At 39.4% G+C, this 25,244-nt stretch overlaps 1 protein-coding gene across 2 annotated transcripts in view; it reads left to right on the top strand.

Moving 5' to 3' along the window:
- Positions 1-25,244, top strand: part of GLIS3 (GLIS family zinc finger 3) — a 488,814-nt gene that overhangs the window by 175,980 nt on the left and 287,590 nt on the right. For both annotated transcript variants that reach the window (XM_025360354.1, XM_025360355.1), the window contains one exon: positions 3,969-5,085. In XM_025360354.1, the coding sequence (XP_025216139.1) occupies positions 3,969-5,085 (1,117 nt within the window). The remainder of the gene's footprint in view (positions 1-3,968; positions 5,086-25,244) is intronic.

Consider the following 25,244-nt stretch of genomic DNA (forward strand, 5'->3'; position numbering starts at 1 on the left):
TAAAATGACAAGGCTGAGGTGCTGGTACAATGACATCATACAGCAGTTTCATAGAGCAGTCTTAACAAACATTGAGTAGTAGAAGAGATCAGATGCTACCTGCATGGGTTTTGTAGCATACTTAGCTTTTCTAGTGTTTTCATATGCATCGTAATCCTGCATTTTATGATTAAATATTCATAAACTACCTGCAAATATTTCTGTTTAAGACCCAATGGAACCAGGACACAGAAAGTCCAGGTGCTTAGCTTGTCAGTGACAAAGTTCAGCCATCACAGAATGTCATTCCAGATCCAAAAGGGCACTGTATTTAGATTTTTATTTCCTAAATCAGAAATTCTTGGGGATGGTTTCCTTTGAGAGTATATCCACAAAGGTGAGAGAAGGCTAAGGGGGCTGAGGATGCACTCCAGGCTCTCTGTAAATCGTAACAGTTTATAAAGCCATCCTGTCTTTAAATACAGTACTAATTCTTTTGGGGAATTTGCTGAGGCACATAGACATGAATTTCCAGATAGACTACGACTGGCCATCTTTTTCATGATCTACATATATAGGAAATACATCTTTTCTTTTGAGGAATTCTCCATGTGATCTATTAGAACTTATTTTGAGCTTGGCATTGAAGCAAACATCTAACATGGTCATCAGGCCTCTCATGCTCTTATGGCCCCATACAAGTTACTGAGTTCTTGCTTGACCAGCCACCCTAATCATTTTTGCTGATGGTTTCTGAGTTCTCCTATTAGTTTTATTTTGTTCAAGATATATCTTCTTTCCTTTTACATATAGTTCCAAATTAACGAATCACCAGAAGTAATATCATTAGGATCAGATGAGCATATGGAAATGGAGATTGCTCTCAAATGATGATACAGCTGTCACTTTCTTTGCCATGGGCCTGGTGTGGGTAGCAGCAGGAGTTATAGGCGAGAACCCTTTGGAACCATTCACATTCATTCAACATATTATTGCAGAAAGAACAGAAAACTTGGGTGCCCATCGTAGCTTGTGTGACTTTAAGCCTGTTATACCAGGTCTTTCAATTAAGCAGAGCACTGTGGGTCACATGTGGGATACAGTGTAAAGAAAACAACAGAGAATATGTATCATCCAGTAGGTCACTGCCTATCAAGCACAGCTTCACTTGTATTTCTCTAAGAACTTTGGGGTGTATGTATGTATGTATGTATGTATGTATGTATGTGTGTGTGTGTTACTGGGAGAAATTTCCCAAACCCTGTTTTATTCTTCGTAAAATAGAAGTTATTTTTAAAATCCAGTTTACTTACCTGACAGGTTGTATCAAATGAGATCATATATAGCGAAAACACTTTGTGAGTGCTATAAATAATGTTCCATTGTCATTATATTATTTATTTACTTTCCTAATCAACAGTTTTTTGAGTACTTAACATTCTAGTAGGCACTGGGAAGATAAAAACGATCCCTTCTGTTAAAAGACTTTGAAATTTATTGAAGAATATAACACCCACAGATGCCTGAAGTTAGCTACATTTAAGACATGTTGCAGACAGTATATAACTTCTTTGGGAAGAGAACTCTCACTGGGAGCTAGTGTATTGGGGAGAGATGTCAAGGATTAGAGCTTTGAAAGATTAAAAGATGTGAGTAATCACACAGGAGGGAGACTGGCTGCTAGGCAAAGGCCATTTGGGGAAGTTTTGTTCTTATTAGGTGTTTGAGATAGGAGAGAGTTCTCTGTTCATATTAATACTTTAATGAATAGAATATAGAATTTGCTTTCTGAAAAATATATGATAATTGTCTTAGAAAACTCAGATGTCCAAGAAGTTATAGAATGTGCCTGCATGGCTTTATGCTCAGATTTAAATTGAGCCATATTTAGGTATAATTTGAGAGAAATGAGAATCATCTCTCAACAATGGAGCAAATGAACGTTTCACTATAGGCTACCCTGAAACCAAATAATACAATTTTATAAGCAAAGTATATATAGGTGGATAACATACTTCTCTCTGTTAGTCATGACTTCACAATCTAATATGCTCCAGTATGACAGTGACAGGCAATTGTAGCACCTGAGAATGTGCATCCATTCAGGCATGTAGCTCTGCCAAAGCTCTGGTTCTTTATGTTCTATGAACCTTCTCAACCTCCGGGAGTGAAGCAGTCAGTTGTCTCTGCCTTATATATGACAGGACTACTAATTTAGTTTGGGTCCGAAAGCAATTCCTGGATCTTGCTGGGGAAGAGACCAAAAGGCCCTTGACATCCAATCACCAGGATCCTTCAGCTGAGCTCTGCAGGAAGAGCCACATGCTGCTAAGTATGCTGGGAAAATAATTGAAAAGTGTCCTTGGGGAATTAAAAACTAGATGATTCCCAAACCACTTTGGGGCTTGCAAAAAGACTACAACCTGAATTTAAGGATGTGGACCAAGAGGAAAATCTATGTCAAGGGCAACTGGATGTAAATTCCTGCTGTGTTTGTCATTGGTAAACATCACTTCACTTGATGGTAACATCTCGTTGATCATGGTGTTATCACCTTGTACTGTGCATTTTGGAGCTGAGATGTTTTTCTTGCTATATCACATGCTTGTAGGAAATGGTGTTTGTGGCTTCCATTTTGTGAAACGGAGTAAGATGAACAGGTGGGATGAAAATGCTTCTCTTTTCCCTCAGTTCCTTTGCGACAGGTTGATGTTTAAGAGCTGGAAATAATGTGTTCATTTTGAGAAGACACACGTTTTATATAACGTTTTGTTGTGATTAACTTTTTTGTTAGAAAAAAAGATCTCAGTAGAGAGTCAAGGCAGGTACATATAATAAGCCAGGTTCTTCTGATACACAACATGTCTCGGTCAAGAAATACAGTGTGTTATGTCTTGCCTCTGTGGCAAGTTTTCATCCAAGGGACGTATCTTTTCTCCTCAATTATTTTCACACTTGATATTAGCCAAAAGATTGAGAAGTGATTTTTATTTTCAAGGCAACAATGTCACAGTAAAACAAAATGAATTTTAAAGTGACCGGAGCTACATTATGAACCATTTTGATATGCAGATAATATATTGTGAGACATAGGGTGTGTTTTTTAAAGGGTAAGAAGAATAGGAGAGGAATTGTTGCAAAAGTGAACTACAGAAAGTGAATGATCTGCTCTTGGCCCAAAGCTGCTTGGATTTAAGGACGAGAGTTCACAAAAAACCCAGCTAGCAAATGTGATTAAATCTTGCATGGCTCCAATGCATTAATTCCAGATATGACTTGTTATCAGTCTGTTACTCCTTTATATATTATAGCTGCTTTTTATATTTTTTTCCTTTCTTGGGGTGATTTGATGTGACTAAGTACTGGCAATGTGAATTACTATCTTTAAAAAAATCCGGATAATTCCTTAATATCAGTGAAACTAAATTGTGAAATTATTAAGTCCCCTGGACAACCCTTTGACTTTGAGGGTTTACTTTTTTTCAAATAAAGCATGAGTTTATATGTTACTTTCCCAAATAGATTTTACTTGAAGGCTGGGATTCTATTTAGATTTGTATTGCCCGAAAAGCCTGTCATAACATGCTGCACACAGTAGGTGCTTAACAAGTACTTATTTGGTTGGCTTTAACAGGTATCAGTAATTTTTCCCTGGTCTCTAATTTTTCCCCCATATTGAAAAAGTTATTTAAAAATAAAGCAAGGACTATTTATTACTAAAGTATTAAGATTATTTATAACAATAGATCTTTTGTTACATTATTTCAGTGAGCATTAGGTTTTATTGTTCTTCTTGGTAAGATGTTATTTACCTGGAACTAGAAGCCTTGGATTTTATCTTAGCCCAAGAATGTGTGTTTAGCACAGAACGTAATTAGGGGAAATACTTAAGGGATTGTCAATGCAGTGTTCTTTTAGCTCTTAAGCAATCCATATCCTGCTAAAATGTTTATCTTTTTTTTCCCCTTCCTTTCTGGCTGCTGTTCCAGGTCCCTTATTTCGCGTGAGTCTTTGGCGTCCACGACTTTGAGTCTGACGGAAAGTCAGTCGGCCTCGAGCGTGAAGCAGGAGTGGTCTCACGGCTACAGGGCCCTCCCTTCGCTTTCCGCCAACCACAGCTCTCAGAATGGCATTGATCTAGGGGACCTCCTTAGCCCTCCTCCCGGGACATCCATGTCCAGCAATAGTGTCTCTAACTCATTGCCATCCTACCTTTTTGGCATGGAAAATAGCCACTCTCCTTACCCTAGTCCTCGGCACTCATCCACCAGGTCCCACTCGGCCCGCTCTAAGAAGAGAGCACTGTCCCTGTCCCCGCTGTCGGATGGCATCGGGATAGATTTCAATACCATCATCCGCACGTCGCCCACGTCCTTGGTGGCCTACATCAACGGGTCGAGGGCTTCCCCGGCCAACATGTCCCCGCAGCCAGAGGTCTACGGGCATTTCCTGGGCGTGCGCGGCAGCTGCATTCCCCAGCCGTGCCCGGTGCCCAGCAGCCAGAAGGGCGTGCTGGTGACCCCTGGAGGCCTGGCGCTGCCGGCCTACGGCGAGGACGGGGCCCTGGAGTACGAGCGCATGCAACAGCTGGAGCACGGCGGCCTCCAGCCAGGCCTGGTCAACAACATGGTGGTGCAGCACGGCCTGCCGGGTCCCGACAGCCAGCCGGCAGGCCTGTTCAAGACCGAACGCCTAGAGGAGTTCCCGGGCAGCGCCCTAGACCTGCCCCCCGCGCCTCCTCTCCGTCCTCTGCCGCCGCCCCAAGGTCCTCCACCCCCTTACCATGCCCACCCGCACCTTCACCACCCGGAGCTCGGGCCCCACGCCCAGCAGCTGGCCTTGCCCCAGGCCGCCCTGGACGACGACGGGGAGATGGACGACGTCGGGGGCAAGCATTGCTGCCGGTGGATCGACTGCAGCGCCCTGTACGACCAGCAGGAGGAGCTCGTGCGGCACATCGAGAAGGTCCACATCGACCAGCGCAAAGGGGAGGACTTCACTTGCTTCTGGGCTGGTTGCCCTCGAAGATACAAGCCCTTCAACGCCCGCTATAAACTGCTGATCCACATGAGAGTCCACTCCGGGGAGAAGCCCAACAAGTGTACGGTGAGTTTCCGAAGTGCAAGGGGTGGCCTTTCTTGAAGGCCCGGCTTACTTTGCATACGTGTGTTTTTTCCCAACTCGGCCCATGGGACAGAGGACCTTTTCTTCTTGTATGGAGTTTGCATGCGTGGTGGTCTAGGTATCCATGAGATGGGGTTCCTCTTCAGCTTGAGGAAGGGGAAGGTTTATTCCATGATTAGTGGCTCTCCATTTCTATATTTCCTCCTGCAAAGGTACATGATCCATCCCAGCAGGTGATCTTGGAAAGGAGATGCCAGCCAGGTACCAACTATGAATTTCCTTAATGTGAATGGATGTGCAAGAGCAGAAGGACACAGATTGCACATCAGCAAGCTTTAGTTCTTTTCCAAAGCAAATATTCAGTGACTTTTCCTTCCCTCCAATAACCGGCTAGAACTGGGATGGGGAGAAGAGTGGTTTTGGTATTTGAAAAGGAACTCACCATTTAGCAACTTGGCTAGTAAAAGTGTTCCGGCATGCATCCACATGCCTGCACTCTGTACCTTCCAGGGTTGAGAGACTAGCTAATGATTTATAGTCAGCATAAAGTCACCCAGGGGATACACAGGAGCAGAATCTCGCAGGATCTTGACTAATTTTAAGAGGCAATTTTGTAGAGCGGTATGAGGAGAAAGAGCAGGGAAGCCTTTGGTGCTGAGGGAAGTGGGCCTGATGTCTCTTTCTTCCTTGCCTCTGCCTTTCACAACATCCATCCTGGAACTCTCTCTGTTTCTTGGCAAAATGTACTATTTTTGAATAATATGATTCTTAAATGATTTCACAACAATTTCACACCTCACAGAAACCCTCAGGGTTTATAAGCAGGGCATCACCCTTGGGATCATGAGATGGCTTTGCACAATCTCAGACAGCTCACTTAAGTCTTGGAAAAAGAAGAACATATGTTTTATATTAGTTTAGATGGACAGAAATATTTCATTTAGAGTTGAAGTCTAAGATTTCTATGTATTCCCTGGATATTGAATATGGTGCAGGTCACTAAATATGTGAAATATATAAATCAATTTGAACAGAAATTTATTTGTACTGTGGTTCCCCAGCCCGAGTTCCTTCTTTCTGTAGTATGTCAGTGATGAAAAAGAATCTGGACTATGTGTATGTTTGATTATAGATTGGCCAAGGTTTCTGATTCATGTAAAAGCAAACCAAACAGGTGATAGCTATAATGCAAGTATTCAAAGCACTTTTTCACTGCCCAGTAGGTATTTTTGAAAGAGTTTTAAGAATTTCTTGTGGAATGGAATTGCATTTCTTGTCACTACATTATGCACCACATTGTGATTTTTCTCAAGGAAAACCTGAAGCTGATACCTTGCGAGAATGCCAGGTTATATGAGTGAAAAGAATAATTACTTTCCAGACAGCAAAACCTTGCTCTGTCACTAGGGTTCTGCATTAAAAATGCCAGAAAGAGACAAGCAATTGAAGGCGAATCCATTTACTCTGGAACACACCGGCCTACTGCAGGCAGGAAAGACATTCAGCCTCTGAAGGAAAACAGTCCAACCTTTTAGTTCTGACTAATCCTGGCTGAAAATAGTTTACTGGATTTGGCTTTACTGAAATAAACATAAAGGCTCGAATTATCCAGAAAAATATTTTTTGCATTGCAAAATTAATTTTTGTGCAATAGGATTTCCCCATTTTCCTACTGTTCCCAGGCTTTGCAAAGACATATAACTTTATAAAGTTGACTTTTGCTGAAGTGCATGATGAATATCAAAAATAGAAATAGTTCAGTGAAATAATAAGCTGATAGGTTAATGTTTGCAGGCTTATGCATAGCTTCTCATTGTATTGTTAAGGATGTATGGGAGATAATTTCTCTCCCTCTGATCTGCCCACTCCCCACTTCTAGATGGAATCTTTATAAAATTCAGATTGGTGATTTAACAGTGTATCGAATCTAGGACCACAAAGCATTTATTTACACATGTAATAGTGCAGATAATAAACAGGGTTTCTTAGGAGCTGACTAATGCTGCAATTCTAGTTCTGGGGCTATATATTTTTAGCAGGAAGCCTTCATTTTCTTCTAAAACATACATATTATGGGCAGTATGTCTTCTGAAAACTGTTATGTTGCTACATGTCATCTACTTGATTTGTAGGGTGATAGCCAACTGGCAGTAATTAATTTTGCTGTGAAAGTTTAGCAGTCTTTTTAAGTTGTAATCCAAGGATAGAATACCCTGGTTTTTAAAGTAGATATACACCTGGAAAAAATGTATTTTTCTGCCTTTTGCAAAATGCATATTTATAGTCTTGGAGTCCAGACACATACAACTGTTACAACTAAAATGTTTCATCTCCTACTGATTTAAAATCTGATGGTAGTTGACTCAAAGCTCAAGATCTTGGCCAAGTAAAATGGCCACATTCTTCTTTTGGAAATGCGAAGTGATCTTTGGTTTTTGTGGCTTGTCATACAGTGCAGGGCTCGGAGCAGTCTAAATTGTAAGACCCAGGCCATTTTTTGTTTTACGTATGTTTAACTGCTATTTTCTGTGTATTATAGTTAGAGTTAGTCATTTTCACTTGCTTAGCTTATTGACCCAAGAAAGAAATGATGACCACATTGTGTTTGGTGACCATGACTACAAGCAGCACAAAGAGCTTCTGGAAGTTATGGTAAAATAGGGGTGTGTGAGAGGGCTAACTCAGTGACGGCTTGCTTACAGTAAGCGGCTGCCACTGGTATCCTCCCTCATGCCAAATTCCATGTCATGCATGAGAGAACGCATTCTCAGAATCTCTGACCATGACTCCCTGGACTTATCAGAACCCTGGGATTCACATCATTCAGGATTCTGGGTGGCAGAACTGGGGGAGGGCTGTGAATTTATTATTTGGTTAACTTACTGGAAGAAGAGAATGGGTTCTTTTCCTTTTCCCCCCCAACTCCACCCTTCTATAGATCTCTTTCTTACTGCTTCGGTGGAAAACCCAACCAGCTGCTCTCTTTCCAGGCTTGGTCTCGATTGCAGAGACATTCCTATCCAGTGGCAAAGGGCTTGAGAAGTAAAGGCCTCTGTAGACAGGCAGGCAGACCTCAGCTAGTCAGAAACCAGGATATGCCAATATTACATTTAAAAATACCTGACTCCATTCACTGCTATTAACTATAGTAATTTCTAGGTGCTAAATCTCTCTATTTGGATCTTCCTGAGCTTAGACCAACTGCAACCTTGGTATATCTCAGAATTATCAAATTATTTGAGCATTGTTAGCTATAACTGTGGAATTCTATTAAGTTTTTCTGAGATGGTAAGGTCACAGGTCAGAACAAGTCATGGAGTCTCTGAATTTGTCCCTTTCCCAAATCCCTGTTTCATGTTCCTAAAAGGACAACATGAAGTGTAACCCCAAACCATAAATGTACACTAATCATCCCTAACAGTATCCATAGTAAATGGTTCCAACAGAGTGCACCCTGAGAATGTTTTTACTGTAGATCTTTTTGCTATTAAGTTGAAGAGCATGAGGTGGCTGGGTAACATGCCCAGTGAGTGTGTTCTGAATGAGCTTAGGCATGCTCTGTCTGTTGGTCCTTCTCATGAGAAAGCCTGTCTGCCTATCTGGGGCAGAGTGAGTAGAGGGACACAGGGTTCTGTTGCTAGGATCAGAAACACGGATGACTTGCCTTCACATGTGATTGAAAGCAGTTGTGCTAGCAGGTTAGGAAGTGCTGATAAGGGAATTAGGGGGAATGTGGGTCTCCACTTAAATTTTATTTTTCCTGGATGAATTTTATCCAATGGCAAAAAGGAATTTTTCAAAACTTTTACCCACCCACGGATTTTCACGAAAATGTCACTGACCAAAGACCAGTTTTGAATTTTGTATGAATTGACTCATTTCTCCACAGGCATTTTGCCTGGCAAAATCCAGAGTATTTGCTTTGGCTTGAATATTGGGCAGTGGTGCTTTTTAAGTAACATTGGATTATGATTTCAAGAAAATAAATACAGAGCTGGAACCATGTCCCCATTCCTCTTTTATGGCCTGATGTATGGCTTCACAGGCCAGCTTTGGCCTCCTAAGACATGTCTTGAGGAAATGTAAATTCATTGTAAGCTGTGGAAGAGCTTTTTCACGTCCACTTTTATTTTGATAAGACTTGGTGTTGATGTGGTCTATGACCAGAAGGACTTTAGGAAGATATCATCTAAGCATAATTCTTAATCCCCACTTCATAATCCTCATATTGGCAACAATGGATAAATTATCATAATACCAAGTATCAATAAGGGTATGGAGAAGTGGATATACTTTAACATTGCTGGAGAGAGTAAATTGGTGTAACCACTTTGGAGATCAATTTGGTAAAACCTAGTCATGTTGAAGATGAGTCTATCCAATAAAACTGTGTCAAGGTGCCTACCCTAGAGAAGCTTTTGTATATGGTGGCAGGGAGACATGAAAAAAGGTGTTTATTGCTTTTTTTTCTCAAAAAAGTGTAAATAACATAACTGTCCATAGATAAGTCAATAAACTGTGGCTTATTCCTAATGAAATATTATAAAGGAGTTTAAAATTAAAATATGCATACATATATTACATATATATCTATTAACATGGATACATTTCAAAGAACAATGTTGAGTGAAAAAAATATGTGCACAAGGGTGTATATGGTATTAATACAATTTATGTATATTTAAACACAAACCGGGCAATATTATACAATAGATAAATAATTATGTGATTAAACAGTAAAATCATGTGGGCAGGGTAATTAGTAACTTTAGGATAGTGGATACCTCTCAAAAGGAAAGAAATAGAAAGAGATGGGATGTGAGGATTTTACTTTCTTTTTTTCCAGAGAGAGAATTGAAACAGATATGGCAAAATACTGTTATTTTAACTTGATGGTGGTAATATAGGTGTCATAGGTGTCTGTTGTAATATTTGGTATGCTTTACTGCCTATTTGAAATATTTCATAGCTATAAGGATATATTTTTATCTAAAAATAAATGAAAGCCAATTACTATCACATTCCAATTTCTTTCCACCCATATCATTTTTTTTAGATGAGAACAAAGCCCAGAGAAATTGATTTTTCCAAGACTATTAAGTTATTTAGCTGTTCCATACTTAGAGCTTCTGAGGCTGCAGTTCTTAACCCTGGCTAACACTGGAATCATCTGGGGAGTTTTACAAAGTACCCCTACCTGGGTCCCATCTTCAAAATTTGTGATGTAATTGACCTGGGATGCAGCTTCCAAGGTGATTCTAATGAGCACTCAAGGTTGATAACCAGTATTGTAAAAGTTTTCCAGTTTTGACATTAGTGCTAGATAAATAAAAGCCTACCAGGTTACTTCTGTTAAGATGCAGGGATGCAGTGTTTAGTAGAGAGTATGTGTCTACTTATTCTCAATGGCCTGACAGTAATCTCTACATTATTAGCAATGGCCTGACAGTGATTAGGGTAGTTTAATGTTCTCTTGTAATAAAATTCAGAGACAAGATAAGATATTAGAGTGATTGGTAGTGTCAGAAGGCTTTCAACTGAGTGTCCATTTCACGTTCAGAGTCTCTTTCTTTACAATTATTAGTCAGAGTTTGGGAGGAGTCTTGCACTGAACCATGTATACGTTGTCACCACCTCCTTGCCTCCTTCATTTAGCAGTGGAGCTGGAAAATTTGTCACACTGTTCCCATTTTTAAAGGTAAGATAGAGTGTTCTCTCTTCCAAACACAATGCAGACTTTCAGCTTTTAATAGAAAATGATCTTCAAAACACTTTTGCTACTATGGACATTTCTGAAGAGTTGGTAAATTACCAAAATATTGAATTTTCTCTTTTATCAAATCTGCCTGATGTGATTAAATAAATAAAATTAACATTAATATCCTCTTTGTCTCTTGAGGCTGAAACACCACCAGTGAACATCTGGTAAAGATCAGAGTGAGTGTAGCTTCCAAGTCATATCCCACAAGGCATCGGTCTGTCAGATATTAAAAGCAAACTCCATGATTTAAAAAATAAAACCAAATCTTAAGATTTCTTTCCCAGCAATTTTATGTAAGAGATACAAACATATTTATCTATGTAAGCACATGTTCAACATACTGTAGACACATATTTGTCACCATAAATTACAAATCCCTTAGTATAGGTAAAAATGAAACCACAGAAATCCTCATTAGATGGGGCATTGGCCACAGTCTATAAGGCATCTGTCAAACCGGATTTCATATCCCAAAACACAGTTTAGAAACCTGCCATTTGGTTAAAGGTTTAATTTGGTTTCCCTTTAGAAAGCATTTAATTCAGTTTACCTGGGGAACTGACCTTTCATGAACTTTGTCCTGAAAATAAATTCATAGCAGATTTGGGCAAACATTTCAAAGCTAATCGTGGTTTATGTTTCTTTGCCCTGTGATTCTAGGATTAATGAAAAACAATAGATAATGAGAGCAACCCTAAGAGGTTAAATATTTGAGGCTTTATCCTCATTAAACAAAATCATTAACTACATGATGGTTAATATTCCTTTTAGTTCATATTTGTTTTGTGATTTTTCTCTAATTTCATGCCTTGAAATAATGTCTTTAAAATTAGAAAGAATTATGTAAATCTTTTCATAAATGATCTGATTAAGGGAATGTATGTCAAACCTTTGGAGATTTGTTCATATATAGATTCTAAAATGTGTTTTTCTCAGTTCTTTCAGACTGCACCAGTGTGGAAAATTAGTTTGGCAATATATTAGAAACACCCTTTGTGACCTTTGGAGTATTTCTTGATTGCCTTTTCTTTGATTGGTCGTGTTGTCATTTTTGGGTCCAGATGGAATTTGAATGTGTAGAGTGAAAGACCAAACACATTTGTTTTTCCAAAAAGAAGAGGTCATCTGATTCTCTTTGATCTTTCAGAAATGTTTTCTTCAAGTTCTGGGTAGAATGATTTGGAAAAGAGATGTTTTTTTTTTTTTTTTTTTTTTCCAGGCAAATTTATTAGTTTCTACTGTAATTGCTGAGTCAGGGCTTCTAAGCTGTCAATACAACAATGCTTGTTGTAACCCTGGACGGTGGATCTGTGGTTGGTTAACCCAGAGCCTGCGTAGGGAAGGCTTGATTTTACGTCTGCTCTAACTCTGGAAAGCCTGTGTCCTTCATCCAGAGGGGAGACCAATCTGTCCAATAGGTGTCATCGCTCATATAGGAGGTTGGTGTAGATAGGAATTTGGTGAGAAAGTAGAATGAAACCTGTGTGTTTTCATTTTACAACACAGTATTTATTTTCCTTTTCTTGGGCCACAGGTACAGAGCTTGAGTAGGGAGAATGCTTAATTTGTTAGAAGGAGAATTTTGAATAATTTTTTAAATGATTAGTTAAAAAAGTTGTTGAGAAATTGGAACATGATATGACCAGCTTCTGGGCAGGCAGGAGCAATATGCTTGGGTAAATATATACCCTAATGCTGTAAAATTAGGGTGAGCATATACTTTATTTTTCAAATCAGCACACTTTTGAGAGTGAAAGTGGGTTTGTCTCACTAGAACGTCAGTCTAAATCAGGATTGTCCTGAAAAAAATTAGGGTGTATAGTTACCTTACCCAAATAGTATGTGTCCTGATGTGTTCACTCATTGTGTGTTCATTCATTCATTTGATCACTGAGTGCAAACCATGTACCTTATCTGGGGGGTACAGAAATAAATGAGACATTCTCTTTGGGAGCTGACAATCTATTGGGGTGACAATTGTGTAAACAGTAAAACAAGGGCTGTGATATATGGCTATGCAAACTTTTAATGGGAAAACTAGGGGAAGAAGCTCCCAAGTATGCCTGTAGAGATTGGGCAGGCTTGTTAGAGGAGGTAACTGCATCCTGAAAGAAGACAGTAATTCTTACAGAGAAAGGAAAGGAGGCCATTTAAGCCTGCACATCACCATATGAAATAGCACAGGAGTATGAAAGAGCACAGAGGGAGAAACAATTCTCAAGTAGTTTGATGGTCCAAGACTAGGTAGTAGTGGAAGTGAGGCTGGAAGAAGTCATGAAGGACTTATACTACCAAATAGGGATCATTTTTAAGAATTGGAAACCTAGTTAATATAAATGCAAATGTAGTCAATAAAAAATATCTTAGGAGGGTAGCATCACTTAGGTAGCAAGCACTGTGTTTCAGTGGATGCGAAATGAAACTTTGACTTCCCCAGGCCTTCTCCATTATCTCTTAAAGTTTATAGTTTAATTCCTCATTAAAACATATCCTTTGGCAGCTATCATATGAAACACATGTTTATCTTACGCCAAGTGATCAGCTAGGGAAACACGTCAATGTAGTCTAGCATGAAAGCATTTTCTGTTGTGGACTTTAAAGAAAACAATTAAAAATCTGGGGAAGACTAGAGACCAGAGTTATTTGATCAATTATGTAGAATGATTAAGATGTGGACAGAGGCTGCATGCATTATCCTAAGTATGAGTAGCTTTCCATTAGTTAAATATTTCCTTTTATAATCTGTAAAGAGAGTGAAGTATTGTGCTGTTAAACAAAGGTTTGGACTGGTGCTCATTATGCTGAGTTTGTCAGCCTTTTCAAGATTTTTTTCCTTCACTGCTGAGATTTACTTTGGAATTTTTTTTTCTGCTCAGACTGAATTAATACAGAACAGAGTGAAATGCTTGAGCTGTTTAGAGGAGAACAAATTAGATCAATTCCCATCAAATGGCACCCGTTCCCAGTGACTCAGTCCTGAACACCATAGAACCCCATGTCTCTCTAGACTGGGGAAGGCAGCTTGAAAGGAAGACTTGCCTTTTGTTACTTGAGCTTCTTTCTCTGGCAGCACGAGCCCTCCCCTGGGTTTGAGCCACCCAAGTTTGTAGAGTCATTTGGCTGTTGACCGGAGAGCACAGCCAAAGGCCCAGGTCAGTGGACTCAGGCATTCAGAATGTTCTAGAGAGGGCATCTGATTGGTCCTGGATCCTTGCTTTTAAAATTGATGAGGCAGATTCTCAGGCTTCTCTCACCAGACAGTTTTCTTTTCTGTGTTTTAGAATGTTTGTTTGAAAGTGCTTTCATTTTTAAATAGGGGCCTGGGTATTGGGCCTGTTGCATGTGTTTTTGATGAGACATATTGTTACTACTGACTCTCTTTTGTCACTGTCTTTCCCCATCCCTAGTCCCAGTGTCTAGTATGAAAATTGCCCCGAAGAGCAAATGGTGATTTATTAGCCAAGAGAATGGATTTGGGGTTGGGAGAACAGTTGTAATGAAGCAAAAATGGAGGACTTGGCCTTAAACAAAATTCTAAAATAGAAATTTGTCTTTCATCTCATTTGTGGTGAACCCTACTGCCTTCTTCCCTCAGAGTTTCCATGCTGCTTCACAGGCCCCATGCCTTGCTCCTTATTTTTCCTCTCCATAGAATTTAGGCTTGCTTTTGGGAAAGAACTGCAGGAAAGAGAAATTCATACATATAATGGTGAACAGCTGAGAAAAGATTCAGTGTGCTGGCTCTCCCAAGGGTATCTACATTTTAACGAGAAACAAAGTATTAAACCTCTTCCTTAGACCAAAGACTTGTTCAGAGAAATGGAGGTGAAAGAAAATGACTATGTTACACGAATTCTGAGCTACTATGTTACTTTAATTCGCACTATCACCCTCAGAGCTAAGTAATTTCTGGGATTTGAGATTCAGACTCTCTTCTTCCTACTACATATTCAAAGATCATTAATTATTTACCTTTGAATCCTACCCACAGCACGTGGCCCAATGATTAACCTACTGTAGACCTCAAATGTGCACACATGCATGCACACACACACACACACACACACACACACACTTGAAGCTAGGTGATGGATACATAGAGGTTTATTATTCTGTTATTTGCACTGTGTGAAGATTTGAAATTTCCCATAAAAAATTTAAAAATAAAGAAATAAAATGATTTTGTGTGAATTCATAGGAAAGAAAAGAACAGTTTATTCTCTCTGGCTCCTCAGAAAATGATGCCGGCCATGTGTTTTCTTTAGGTAACCTGTGTTCTTATGATCTGAAAACAAATTAATTTTTCCATTGCTCTTGATGGTCTCTGAGATCACTCTGCTTAGGAATGAGATGAAAGATACTCTTGGGCAGTAATATGATATTTAAAAAGGCAAATGATAAGAAGGGAGTACTATTGGAATACATTAAAATAATTTAACCCAAATCTCAGTGGCTTGCTATGATAGGAGTTTATTTCTTGTTTTTGTTCTAATATGGCTAACTCTTTATGATTGTATAGTGACTCAGGATCCTTCAATCTAATGGCTCTGCAATCTGAGTCTAGGGTGAAAGAGATGTTGTTGAGGATTGTGGAGAGGTTTTAGGAGCCAGGCATGGAAGTGACAGGCTTGACTTTTCTTATCCCATTCGGTAGCACTCAGTCACATGACCTCAGCTAACTGCAAACACAGTTGGAAAGAGTGGTCTTCCTGTGTGTCTAGGAGGACACTTAAACACAGAGTATTGGTGAACACAGAGTATAGTATCTAACACAAGGAACTAGAAGTGCCCCCTGCTTCTTCTCTGACTTACCCCTGTTTTCTGTATCTCCTTGAAAAGAAAACACATTTCAATCTTGATCTTGGAGCTTTCTGTGAGTGGCGACCTGGTCTCATCAAAGAGCTTTAAAGACCATTTATTTTTTTTTCTTTCCAGTGCTGGCTCCTGTAACTTGCTTTTCAACTTATTAAATCTTTCCCAGCCCAACCATTTTTTTTTCTTATTGACTCTCCAAGGAGTCCATTGCCATACAATCACCACTGCTGGGGAAATGCTCCTTATCTCAAGTGGATTACTCAGATTTTCCCACCTTGTCCAAATTACATGTTTTTGGGGGCACAGTTCCCCCCTGCTCATCATCTTTCTAAGCCATGAGTATGTGTGATGTCTTCTTGTCCCACAGGCACTTACCCTCAAGGGAGATCTGCTCATTATCAAGGGCAAGGTTATAAATGAATCACTGAGAGTTCTACCATTGTGCACAGAAATTTGGTGTGAAGGGCTGTTTTACTAAGACCCTGAAACACAATACTCCCCATCTGTTCATAAAGTAGCTTATTTGATACACACAATGTGGTCATAAATGCTCTTCTATTCTCTGAATGCTTGCTTTTGGTCATGAACTGGCACACACTCAAGGAAAAAATGACAATGTGCCTCTATGGACACTTTTGGTCCATTTCCATAAATATATTCAAACAAAATGAAATTGCCTGGCTCTTTATAATATGTCCTTTAGTGTGTTTAAGCTTGCAAAATTACCCCCAAGGATGACAAATTGTAAACATCATGCAATACCACAGCCCTGGGTCAAGGCCTGTCTCAGTGTTCTACCGACATTCGCCCTTCTTAGAAACGTTTAAAGTGTTTTAGGAAAATGAAGCTAGGCAAACAAGCTTATCGGGAGCGACAATAAAAAAAATCATTGATTCTAATTAGGAGGCGTCACGTATACAGAAACAAAGCTGCTTTTGTGTAATGAAAAGTCTACCTGTTCCCTGAAACACATGGAGTGCTTTCCAGTGGCTTTAGATAATCACGCTGACAAAGTTTCAGGGCCCTGACCTTTTGGCCCATCTCAAGTGATTCAGCAGCACTTGTCGAAACTTGTCTAAGGTGTTGGTGGAAGGTGTGCTGGGATACAAGTTGTTATAAAGGTGTGACAGTGGGACAGGTGCCGTTTGTTTCTGAAAGTCCCAAACTGCATCATACATTGAGGTGGGAAGAATTCAGGTTCTTGAGGCGTGGATTGAGTTTATTGTAATTATCTCTAGTTGTCCCTCCCTGTAGCAAGTATTTCCCCCGGCAGCCTAGTGCATTGACCCGCTGCTGGTGAGGACTCCAGCTTCTTATGGCTTGGATCACCCCGATCCTGTTCTCTTGTGTGTCCTGGGAAGACCAGCTTTAGATTGTGACTCTGGTTTTGTGCTGTGCCCGTAGAATGAGGCTTTATGATGGAACCAGTCAAGAAAAGAGCTATATAATCTGAATAAGGGAGAAATCACTCTAATTGCTTACTCTATTGAGATAGTAAATCAAAATAAACAACTGTGTCACTGTCACTTTTCATGAATTCAGAACCTCGGAAAAAATGAATGTCACTAGACCACAGAGTCAGGAAAATAGATCTTGGTAAATCAATGGGCAATTTAGTTTAAAATTAAGAGCACATATTGACCATTTGCAGTGTCAATGATTTATTTTCAAGGAGGAGTTTCATAAAAGGCATTTTTAGTTGCCTGATTATACATTTCCTCCAAAGATGGTTTGCTAATTACCATCAGTGAGTAATAGGGGTTGCCAAAAAGGAAAAAAAAAGTCCATTGTGTTCCAAAGGAATGATGCTGCCAAGTGTCTTTGACAGGCTCCTGCTGCACTTGTCAAACAGCTGTGCCTGGGAGTGAAATTATGAAGTTGGATTCTCACTTAGCCAAGATTAGAATAAGCTTAATTGAAGGTGTCTGCAATGGGGGACAATTTCAAATTCTTAAGTACAGAATTCATGCATTTCTAAAAACCATTCTACTGACCATCTCTAAATCACTTTGTTTTGTCTCTGCCTTCATTTTCACTCACATAGGAATGATACAAAATTTAAAAGAGGAAAGGAAATAAAAGAAAATTGTCTTTACATGGAAAAATTCTAAGGTTATTAACGTAATTGTTTCATTTATAGATATTTTAGATCTTTAAATATTTGGCTTACATTTTAATACTGAGTTGTTCCTCTAATTATAGGTGTGCATTTTCTCTTGGTCTCCAGATGTGACTTTCAGGTGCAAAACAGCAAGTCCTCTGACAACTATCTCTATTTCACTCATTTAACTATTTATTAAGCAACTATTTCATGCCAGTCTCTCTTCTAAGCTCTGAGGATACAGCAGGGAACAGATCAGACCCCTAACTCCCATCCTCCTGGAGCTTACACTCTGGAGGGGGAAGATAATAAATAATGCAGATACCTGGGGGAAGAAAGTTCCAGGCAGAGAGAATAGCAAGTACAAAGTCCTCAAGGCAGGAGTGTTGGCCAATTGTGTTCTAGAAACATCAAGGAGTCCAGGGTGGATGGAGAGGAGTGAAGGGGAAGAAGAGAAGAGACGGTGACGGTGACGGAAACATGGGGGCTAGATTGTTTAGGACCTTGGAGCCCACTGAAACGATGCTTTTGAGTAGAGGAGTGATAGGGTCTGACTTACGTTTTAATAGAATCCCTAAATGCTGTGTGGAGAATAGATTGACGGGGAACAAGGAGTAGAAGTTGGAAGACCAAACCTCTTAGGATTGGGAGCACTGTGGTAGCCTTCTGTCTGGTCTTTCTTCTTAATATCCGGTGGTAGAAGTTGGAATAGCTGGTTGGATTTTAGCTATATAAACATATGTAGCTAGACCTGAATTGCATATGAGGTGTAGAGACAGAAGTGTTAGAGGTGACTTTAAGGTCTGGTTCATGCACCTGGAAGGAGGCGGGTTATCTTTAACTGAGATAGGGATGATCATAGGAGATTTAGGGAGGAAGCAGATAGGGTGATTTTGTACTTGTTAAGTTTGAGGAGCCTTTTAGACATTCAAATGGTGAATCTGGAGATCAGATGAGAAGTCTAGACCGATGCCATTTTTGGGACCACCTATTTCTAGATAACATTTAAAATTATGAGACTGACTTACCTAATATAAAGTGAGATGAGAAGTAGAGTCATGACAACATTGGTGCCTACCTTGTATTCCATGGTTGAGGGGCAGGTTGGTGGAAGGTGAGAGGAGTAGAAGAACGAGTGAATTTCTCTTTACCAAACACCCAAACACCATGTATCTCCTTTGTCCTGCATTGTTGTGTTGCCCTGACCCCACCTTGGGTGTATCAAGGAGAATTGCAAGGGGCCATTGAAAGCAACAAGGTGGAATGGAAGCGGTTGTTCCAAGTTAGCCTGCCATTGAAATCCCTGTGTTTATGCTTCCAAGCCAGAATATAGGCAAACAAAAAACAAGGGGGACCTCTTCCAAGAGAATATGTTGATTTCCACCCTCATGGTCTTATGCTCTTAAAATTGGTGAGCATTAACAACAGTATCCATACATCTTAGTTCCTACAGACCTCAACAGTGTGTAAGCAGACACTCTGAGAAACGGTATTATGTTAGTTCTACCATGCAGGTGACATGATGATGACAGAGTCCAGGAACAGACTGGAAGACTTTTTGGTCAGTGTGTGTTGAGAGGATTCAAACAGCAATTGGTAGTTTTTTTCTGTTTTTCCAACAGTGAGATTCTAAGATTATATCTTTTAATAAGTTAATCTGTCAGTGAATTTGGTGGTATCTTGCATTCCCTGAATGCATCTTCTTAGTTGCCTGGCTGACTTCTCCTTAGAGTGCCTGCTCTGGTAATGTCTCCATGGTGTTGATGAGAAACAATATGAAATGGCTACTGGCTGAAAGGTCTTATGGGTTGTACTCAGGTTCACATTCTAAATGTTCAAGGCTCATGTGCTGTTCTTGACCAGTGAAGCCTAATGAGTCTGTAAAAATAATTTTAATTTCAAGATCACACAATTATATTTCTTCTTACTATAGAAACAGCTAAATGAAAAACCTTTTGTGTACTATGTGTTGAATTTGTTTACTGTGATTATGATAGCTAGGGAACAAAACTTTGTGTTTTAGCTTTTGGAAAATTTTATGATGTTCATGTCTATGGCAATAAAACTTCATTGGCTCCAGCGGGATGCCTCTTTTATTTGACCGGAGTGTTATGTCATGTCCAAACACAGAGAAAGGATAGGGATTTTTTTTTCATTTTACATGTATTTGTCCTTTCTGTTGTGTCCTGTCTTTCCAACATCTCCTTATTCCTCTGTCTTTTCCTTCTATGTAAAGCTCTTAAGGATGACATAGAAAAGAAAATGGAGGTTGCAACAGTGCTTGAAAGGCTTATGTGTGTGTGTGTGTTTGTGTGTGTTTTCCATCCAGTGACTATGAAAAAAAGCATATTCAGTGCTTAAAAACAGTGACATTTAGTATTTAAGACTATATCTGAGGGACTAGAGATTTATTTGAGGACTGTCTTATATTCTCTAGTAAGATATACTATCCTACTAGTTAGGGCAGTGCTTTGTAAGCTCAACACTATTGACATTTTGGACATTTGGACTGGGTTTTTGTTGATGAAGGGCTATGTTGGGTATTGTCAGTTGTTTAGCTGCATCCCGGGCCTCTAACTACCAGATGCCACTACTTCTGTACCCTCAGTAGTGACAAACATGTCTTCAGGCATTGCTATATGTCTCCTATGGAGAAAAACTGCCCCTGGTTGAGAACCACTGGGTGACAGGAATGAGAATTTATAAGCCTTATTTATTGTAGAGACAGGGCCGTTATTCTGAGATTTCAATCAGTGCCTGAAATACAGATACTTGGCTTAAGAAACAACTTCGCTTAGCCACTTCCCTAGCCTCACAGGGACCCTGGTTATGACCTCTGCAGCTTCTGATGACCAGTTGATGGGGGAAGTAATCTTTTATGCTTCCAGAATTGTAGTAGGAAGGAATGTGAACTGTTCCAAGTACTTAGTTGACACTGAGGTTTTCTTATAGAAATACTGATATAAATGGAGAATTGTCTTAGAATAATTGTTGTGTCTAGAATTTATCTTCTTCTGGTGGAGAAACCCTGGGGCGGAAATAGTGCAGTATTTTAAGCCAGATTTCTAGGCTTAGATGGAGAATAATCCTTATAAATGATCAATTGCTCATCCATTTCAACATTGATATTAAAACAGTAATATACTGAAAATATACAGAAAATTCGTGGTCTAAGTTTGCAGTTTTACAGCATCTGTGTCCTTGGATGCTCTGCCACTTTGTTCTAGAAGTGAAACCCAGTTCATTCTTCTGATTGGAATAAGTTGTGGAAAGGGTGCGCTTTTGGTGCAAGATGGCATGAGATATAGTGACTCATTAACAGGAAAGAGTTATCTTTCCATCATGACCCAACTTTGATAAGAAAAGCCAAAAAGAAGCTTGAGATCTACAACTGTGTCAAGCCGGCAGTGCTTATAAGATTAAAGTTTTTTTTTGAAACCAGCTAATTGGAAACAGTTTAAAAACAAACAGCTTTCTGAATCTTAATCGGGAAAATAGTAGGTATAATTATTGGTAGTTACATGTATTACCCTAGAAAAATAATTTCTAAATTATAAGATTGTTTAGCTAACGTGTTCCACCCAGGAGACTTGGATCTAGACTGAGTTTGGGGATATTTTGTTTAGAACAACTAGTAGCAATAATCGACACTGACAAATGATAACAGCTTTATATGGTTTATACAGAATAACAAATATCCCACTATGCTCATGAAAGAACAAAAATTAAGTAAGAGCAGCTGCATTTCGACATTTACTTTTGGACCCCAGAGAGAAAAGAGTTTCGTAGTTTGAGACAGACTGTAGGGAAGCTGTACTATACCCCAGATAGTAACATCTTCCATTGAAGTCAAGTTTACAAAGCACTGTCCCATACATAATCTCACTGGACTCTCACAGTAATCCTTTGCAGTAGAAAATATAGTTGCAATTTTTATTTACATTTTAAGGCGAGGAAACAGCTCAAGTGATTTTATGTAAGGTTACACACCAGTACGTACTGGGTTGTGAACCAGGACGCAGGGTTGTTGGGTTCCTTGGCCAGTACTTTTTTCTGTTCCACCACAGCCTTCCATGAAGTTGCTGTGATTTATGTTTCCTTCATTTGATACTCTGCTGTTTTCCAGGGCCCCCCATCCCAGTTCCTTCCTCCATTCCCACCAGGGTTGGCTATTACATTACATAACTCCAGTGGTGCCATTTATTTTGTGTGTTCCCTGATATTGTACAATATTCCAGGAGGGGTGCCATGCACATAGATTACATAGAATCCCATCTGTGGGGGCAGTTTCTACGCCAGTGTTAGTTAAAACTGTAGAGTGGTAGCACAGATGAGTAAAATGGCTTCTATGCTTGGGAGACTTACAAGAATTAGTTTTTCTCCTTTGTCCCCCACCTCAATATTATACCACTTAGAACACTAAATAATTCTATACTACTCCTTGTAAAAACAGCCAACTGAGTCCTGCTAAATTAAAAAGAAAGGGATACCACTGGTTTATTCCTTTGGTTAAAAAAAGGCCTCAGAATTTGACACAGAATCGTTTGATCCTGTTTAAGATTATGTAATTTTGTCCTTTTGAATTCAGTTATTCTAGAAAATGTATAGTTTTACTTAATACAAGAAACTGTACATCTCTCAATCATATTTTCAAGGATTATGAGAAGTGAGCTTTTTTCCCCTTTGTTTTCCCTGATTATCCAGGTGTCTTTTATCCTATGTTATCGTACACCCCCATTTAAAAAATACAAATACTCTCTCTCATGTTTCCAGAAGTTATTTGTCTTCTTTCCTTGGGACTAAAATGCATGAAAGGGTATAAGGTTAATGACTAGGATAGTGTGTGGCTTAACAGTTCAGCCCTGGCAGGGAGCAGGGCCAATTAAGATGGAAGGGAAATGACTTCCCAGTGTAAACCTAGTACCTGCATACTACACCACCTGTTCTGGTTTCTGTTCTAGGAACTCTTTTACCAATATATAACAGAAAGAAAACTATGTCAGATTGAGAATACCATGACCTTTTATTGTTACACAATTTTACGTTTCAAAACATTCTTCTATAGTATGTGTCATTTTATTCTTACAAAATCCAGTATGGGAGGCGGAATGGGTGGTCTAATTGTTTCCAGTTTACAGGCTGGGAAACTCAGAGTTAGAGAAATTATGTGAGAGAATTGCCCAAGTTAAAAAATTATTAAACAGATGACAAAATCTTTATGTTATGATGTAAATCTTTTCATTTTCACCCAAAATAATATTAGGAATTTGAAGGTGAAAACAAATCTTAATCAATTTAAATTCTCTGTGGAATGAGGTGAGGTATGAGTACGATGCAGACATTTTAAAATATGATATTTCTCTTCCTACTTAATATGCAACTTATTGTATCCTGCAAAACAGAAACCAATAGAAATTAGGTTTGGAAGGGACTTAGAATCAAACCCCATTTTGGAGGAGGACTTTGTTATGGGTTGAATTACATTCCCCTAAAAGAGGTATGTTGAAGTCATCGCCCCAGTACCTCAGAATGTGATTTTATGTGAAAACACGGTCTTTACAGAGGGAATCAAGTTGAAATGCGTGCATTAGGGTAGGCCCTAGTTCAGTGCAACTGGTATTCTTATAAAAAGGAGAAAGTTGGACGCAAAGACAGGTGTGCATTGGGGGAAGGTGATGTGAAAAAACAGAGGCGTGGGGGACAACTCCAAGTGAAGGTGAAGGCAAGGATTGGAGTGAGGCATCTATAAGCCAAAGATTGCCAGCAAACCACCAGAAGCTAGCAGAGAGGCATAGAACCGATTTTCCTTCATAGTCTTCAGACCCACACCTTGATTTCAGACTTCGAGCCTCCAGACCTGTGAGATGATACATTTCTGTTATTTTAAGCTACCCATTAAAGACGACACATTTCTGTTATTTTAAGGTTATGATGCTTTGTCACCGCAGCCCTAGGAATCTAATTCAGACTTCCCTCTGTGCCGGCCACCTGCAGGCTGATGCAGGTGCCCCCGCCTCTTATTCCTTCTTGCCGTCATGACTGCAGTAAGCCATGCTGTGGGACATTGCACTTTGTCTTGCGGGCAGTGGGAAGGGTCAACCAGATGTGTGTTCGGGACACATTCTGGTCTGTTATGCATCAGGGCTTCAGACTTACTTGTAGTATGTGTTTTCTGAAGCTGACTACTGGGAATTTTGGGATCAACACATTGAGACCTGGATGTGAGTATCTCTTACTTTGAGCTCCGCATGCAGGTTTTTGTCTGTTGGCAGTACGTGAGAACTAATTTGGGGTGAACAAATGAGTAAGTTTCTAGGGAAAATTAATTCAAGAGTATATTTTTATTTAAATCATGATCCTTGGAATTTTACATCTCCATTTTGATCATAACTTTGTACTATAAACAGAAAGTAAAAAGGTAAAGAAGTATGACATTACAGCAAAGGATGAGGCAGAATATTTCGATCAATTTGAGATTACGTTTTTAGAACTACACTGATGGTTTTAAGGCACAGTTGTAGGATACATGGTTGGGAGAAAGAAATGCTGCAGAGGCCTTAGTTCACATCCAGTTAATCTCTCAGGGTAATATGTTTACTGGATTCTGCTGCCAAACCTATGGGTTGCTTTCTTCAGGGGTGAGGGTTAGTTGATGAAGCCGTTTGTTATGTAGCCGTTTATTATGTTTCTGTTACACAGCATATGGATCTTGCTCATGGAAAATGTTAGTGGCGCCCCTTCTATATCATTCATCTTTCACTCCTCCATTCATTATTTCCAGCCCCCCATTAGTAATTCTTGTGTCACAGAGGGACATCTCATTAGGAATATACCAAGGTCAGTGAATGACATGGAGTTGTGTTGCTGCAAGATTTTTTTTTAAAAGCAGTCATTACTCAGAATCACAAAAGGGAATTAGCATTTAAGTCAGAAAGTGTTACAAAGTTTTGAAAGTGAATTCTTCCGTAGCTTCAGTGAGATCCTGAGAGATGGAAATTCGTTTTTATTTTCATATGTCTCAACTGCACCAGCTCTTCTTTCTTTAATCATCCAGTGTCCTGCCGTGTGGAAGACTCTATGGGCCTTTCAGTGTGATGCTGAGACCCTGATTTTAAAAAGTTATGAACTATTTCTGATATACATAAAGCTGTAAGAGTAATATGACAAATACCAAAATAGACTGATGGAACAGAATGGAACCCAGAAATGGCCCACAAAATAAATTGAAACTTAATATTTTAGAATTCAGACTTTTTTGTTTTGTGGGGTTTTTTTGTGTGTGTCTTAATTGGTTAGTGGGCCTTCCCACTGCTTTTGTGGATGATGCAAATCTGGCACCAATGGGGTTCTTAGGATATGATCTCAGTAAACTGCCTGTGTTTATCAGAGTCAGGATTTAACCAGGAGATATTTTTGATACTGAGCAATTCAGTGTGCTTCACATTCAACAGCAATAGCACTGCA

The sequence above is a fragment of the Theropithecus gelada genome, chromosome 15 (genome assembly GCF_003255815.1).
Source record: "Theropithecus gelada isolate Dixy chromosome 15, Tgel_1.0, whole genome shotgun sequence".
Classification (NCBI taxonomy): Eukaryota; Metazoa; Chordata; class Mammalia; order Primates; family Cercopithecidae; genus Theropithecus; species Theropithecus gelada.